General features: G+C 30.3%; 3 protein-coding genes across 3 annotated transcripts in view, besides 1 other annotated feature; 2 read left to right on the forward strand and 1 right to left on the reverse strand.

Moving 5' to 3' along the window:
• The window catches only part of EDI_011320 (uncharacterized protein), a gene marked incomplete at both ends in the record, with an annotated part of 1,122 nt that extends 980 nt beyond the window's left edge, over positions 1–142 (reverse strand). The window contains one exon of the mRNA XM_001740901.1: positions 13–142. Within this exon, the coding sequence (XP_001740953.1) occupies positions 13–142 (130 nt within the window). The remainder of the gene's footprint in view (positions 1–12) is intronic.
• A 94-nt stretch (positions 143–236) lies between these two features.
• EDI_011430 (uncharacterized protein) lies at positions 237–809 on the forward strand (the record flags this gene model as incomplete). Its single annotated transcript, XM_001740902.1, has 1 exon — positions 237–809. The coding sequence occupies one exon, from the start codon at positions 237–239 to the stop codon at positions 807–809; it is 573 nt and encodes a 190-aa protein (XP_001740954.1).
• Positions 810–1,115: 306 nt separating this feature from the next.
• On the forward strand, positions 1,116–1,922 carry EDI_011440 (uncharacterized protein; the record flags this gene model as incomplete). Its single annotated transcript, XM_001740903.1, has 1 exon — positions 1,116–1,922. The coding sequence occupies one exon, from the start codon at positions 1,116–1,118 to the stop codon at positions 1,920–1,922; it is 807 nt and encodes a 268-aa protein (XP_001740955.1).
• Positions 1,923–2,139: 217 nt separating this feature from the next.
• Positions 2,140–2,192: a sequence feature (AT_rich).
• Between the last annotated feature and the right edge of the window lie 247 nt (positions 2,193–2,439).

Consider the following 2,439-nt stretch of genomic DNA (forward strand, 5'->3'; position numbering starts at 1 on the left):
GTTTCATAGCACCCTTCCATTCAGTTGATACAGGAATAGTAACAGTAAGTTCTTGTCTCTGATTACGTTTTGAAATATCAACAGTGGCTTTAGTTGGACTATATTTCTTGTGCTTAAAGGTTGAATTAGATGAAAACGACATAAACTGATATTATAAGATCCAAGAGAAACTGGAAATATCAATGAATACGGAAGTAAGTATTAAAGACCTAATAAACATTTGTAATATCCTACAAATGAATCAATACGACATTGTTTTAGAAAAGGAAACAATAACTCTAAAAGATATACCAAGTTTACTTGTAATAAACAAAATAAAACTAACAGGAATTAATCCAGATAATAATGAAACCCAAACACAAATAAATGAACAACCAACCAATCATATAATCATAACTTCTGAAAATGGTAATACTCAAACATGGCAATCTCTAAACATTCCAACTTCAACTGTAACATTTCTAACAATGAGAGATGATGATAATCATGAAATAATGATTACAGAAGGAACTGGAATCCTCTACGCAGTAATGACCTTTGACTTGAAAGATCACACAATACATTTTGGTGCATACAAAAATCAATGGTTCAATATCACCCCTCAAAAAAACATAATAATATTTCCTTATAGATTAAATTATAATGATTCAACCAAACGTCTATCATTAACATTAGAAGGCAGTGGAAGAGAACAAAATCCAAATCAACAATTCATTGAAATAGACTTAGAAATTAACGGTGGAGTCTCAACAATTTCTCCAGGTCTTTTTGATGAAATTTGGATCAAATACTTCAACAAAGAAAATTAAATATCTAATTGACTAATTATTCGACTCATCTCATTAAACATTTAAACAATGGAAACAGAGATAAACCTAACAAACCTTATAAAAACATGTAACAAATTAAATCAAGATTCATTCGAATTAATTTCCGAGAAACAAACAATTTCTCTAACAAATATACCAGATTTAGAAACAAACCAAACAATAAATTCTATAACTTTATCTTCTTACATAACCCAAAATGGAAATTATACAATTAAAACGCCACCTAATTATGATGGAATAAAAGAAGTGAACCTCAAAATAGATGTACCTCCTAAAACAGAAGATATGTTAGTAAAATTAATAAACCAAAATGGTCAACAATCCTTCTTTCCTGAACCAAATCATACTTTCAATCAAGTATCAATAACAACAGATGTCAGACCACCTCTTCAAACACTAACACATACATTCACAAATAATGGAAATTACACCCTCAAACCAGACGAAAATCATTACGGACTAAAAGAGGTCAATACAACAATAAACGTACAACCTGCCCTACAATCAAAAAACATATCAATCCAAGAAAACACTACAACAACTTACACACCAGATTCAAACTATTCCGGTTTTTCAAAGATTACAATAACCACAAATATACCAGAAGAAACACATATATTCAACAAACTATATTATTCAAATGGAAGTACAATCTCTCCAATCAACTATCCCACTCTCATAATAGACCTTCCTACCAACACAGAAGAATCCAGTTGGTCAGAACTCAACATTCCCTACTCGGAAAAGACAACACTTGTAAGATCGAAATACACAACCAGACCATTTTACATAAAACCGCCAAATTCCATGGGTTACTTAACATTAAAATTCTCCAATAGTGGGAAAATAATACCACAATACTTATACGACGACCAACTCTCCTTAGCAGCACAAGAAAAAGCATTAATAATTCCACTCCAAGCCATTTCAACAGCTAACATAAACACCTTACTTTTATTAATGTTAAACGATGATGATGACATAACACAACAAAAAAATTCAATGACTATAACCATTGCAAAAAACGCGTACAGCAATGCTCATTTACCACCATCACTTTTCTCAAATCGATGGAAAGCATTAAATAAGTGAATTCATTCGTGAAAATTTAACGTTGTCAGTTGTCAGGAAAATAAGAGTGAAATAACAACCGAAGGGAAGTGCATGTAACGATTTCCTGACGGCTGATAACATTAAATCAAACAAAGGAATTTTTGTGTTATATATACCATTATTATCAGTATTGTCATACCAAATTCGTACTTTTATCTCAATTTTAACCCTAATTTTAGGGTTTTTTGACCATTTCATAAAATATATATATATATTTTAATATGATATTGAAATTATAGTTTTTTAATAGTTCGCTAATAGTTATTTTACTATACTTGTTGTCATTTTTGTCATATGACACGCTGAGTTTGCACCTTTATTCAACTCCTCGTTGTTTTTTATAACAATTTCTATTTATATTTGATTACGTGTTGATGAGTCAATTCTATTTCTATAAATATTTCTGACGTATTTCCACGTCATCATTCTATTTCTATTTATAGTTGCCACGTCATCACACTCCTTTTTGTGATCATTGCTGTGTTCTATTTTTAGA

This window comes from Entamoeba dispar, genomic scaffold (assembly GCF_000209125.1).
Source record: "Entamoeba dispar SAW760 scf_1105229463323 genomic scaffold, whole genome shotgun sequence".
Lineage (NCBI taxonomy): Eukaryota > Evosea > Mastigamoebida > Endamoebidae > Entamoeba > Entamoeba dispar.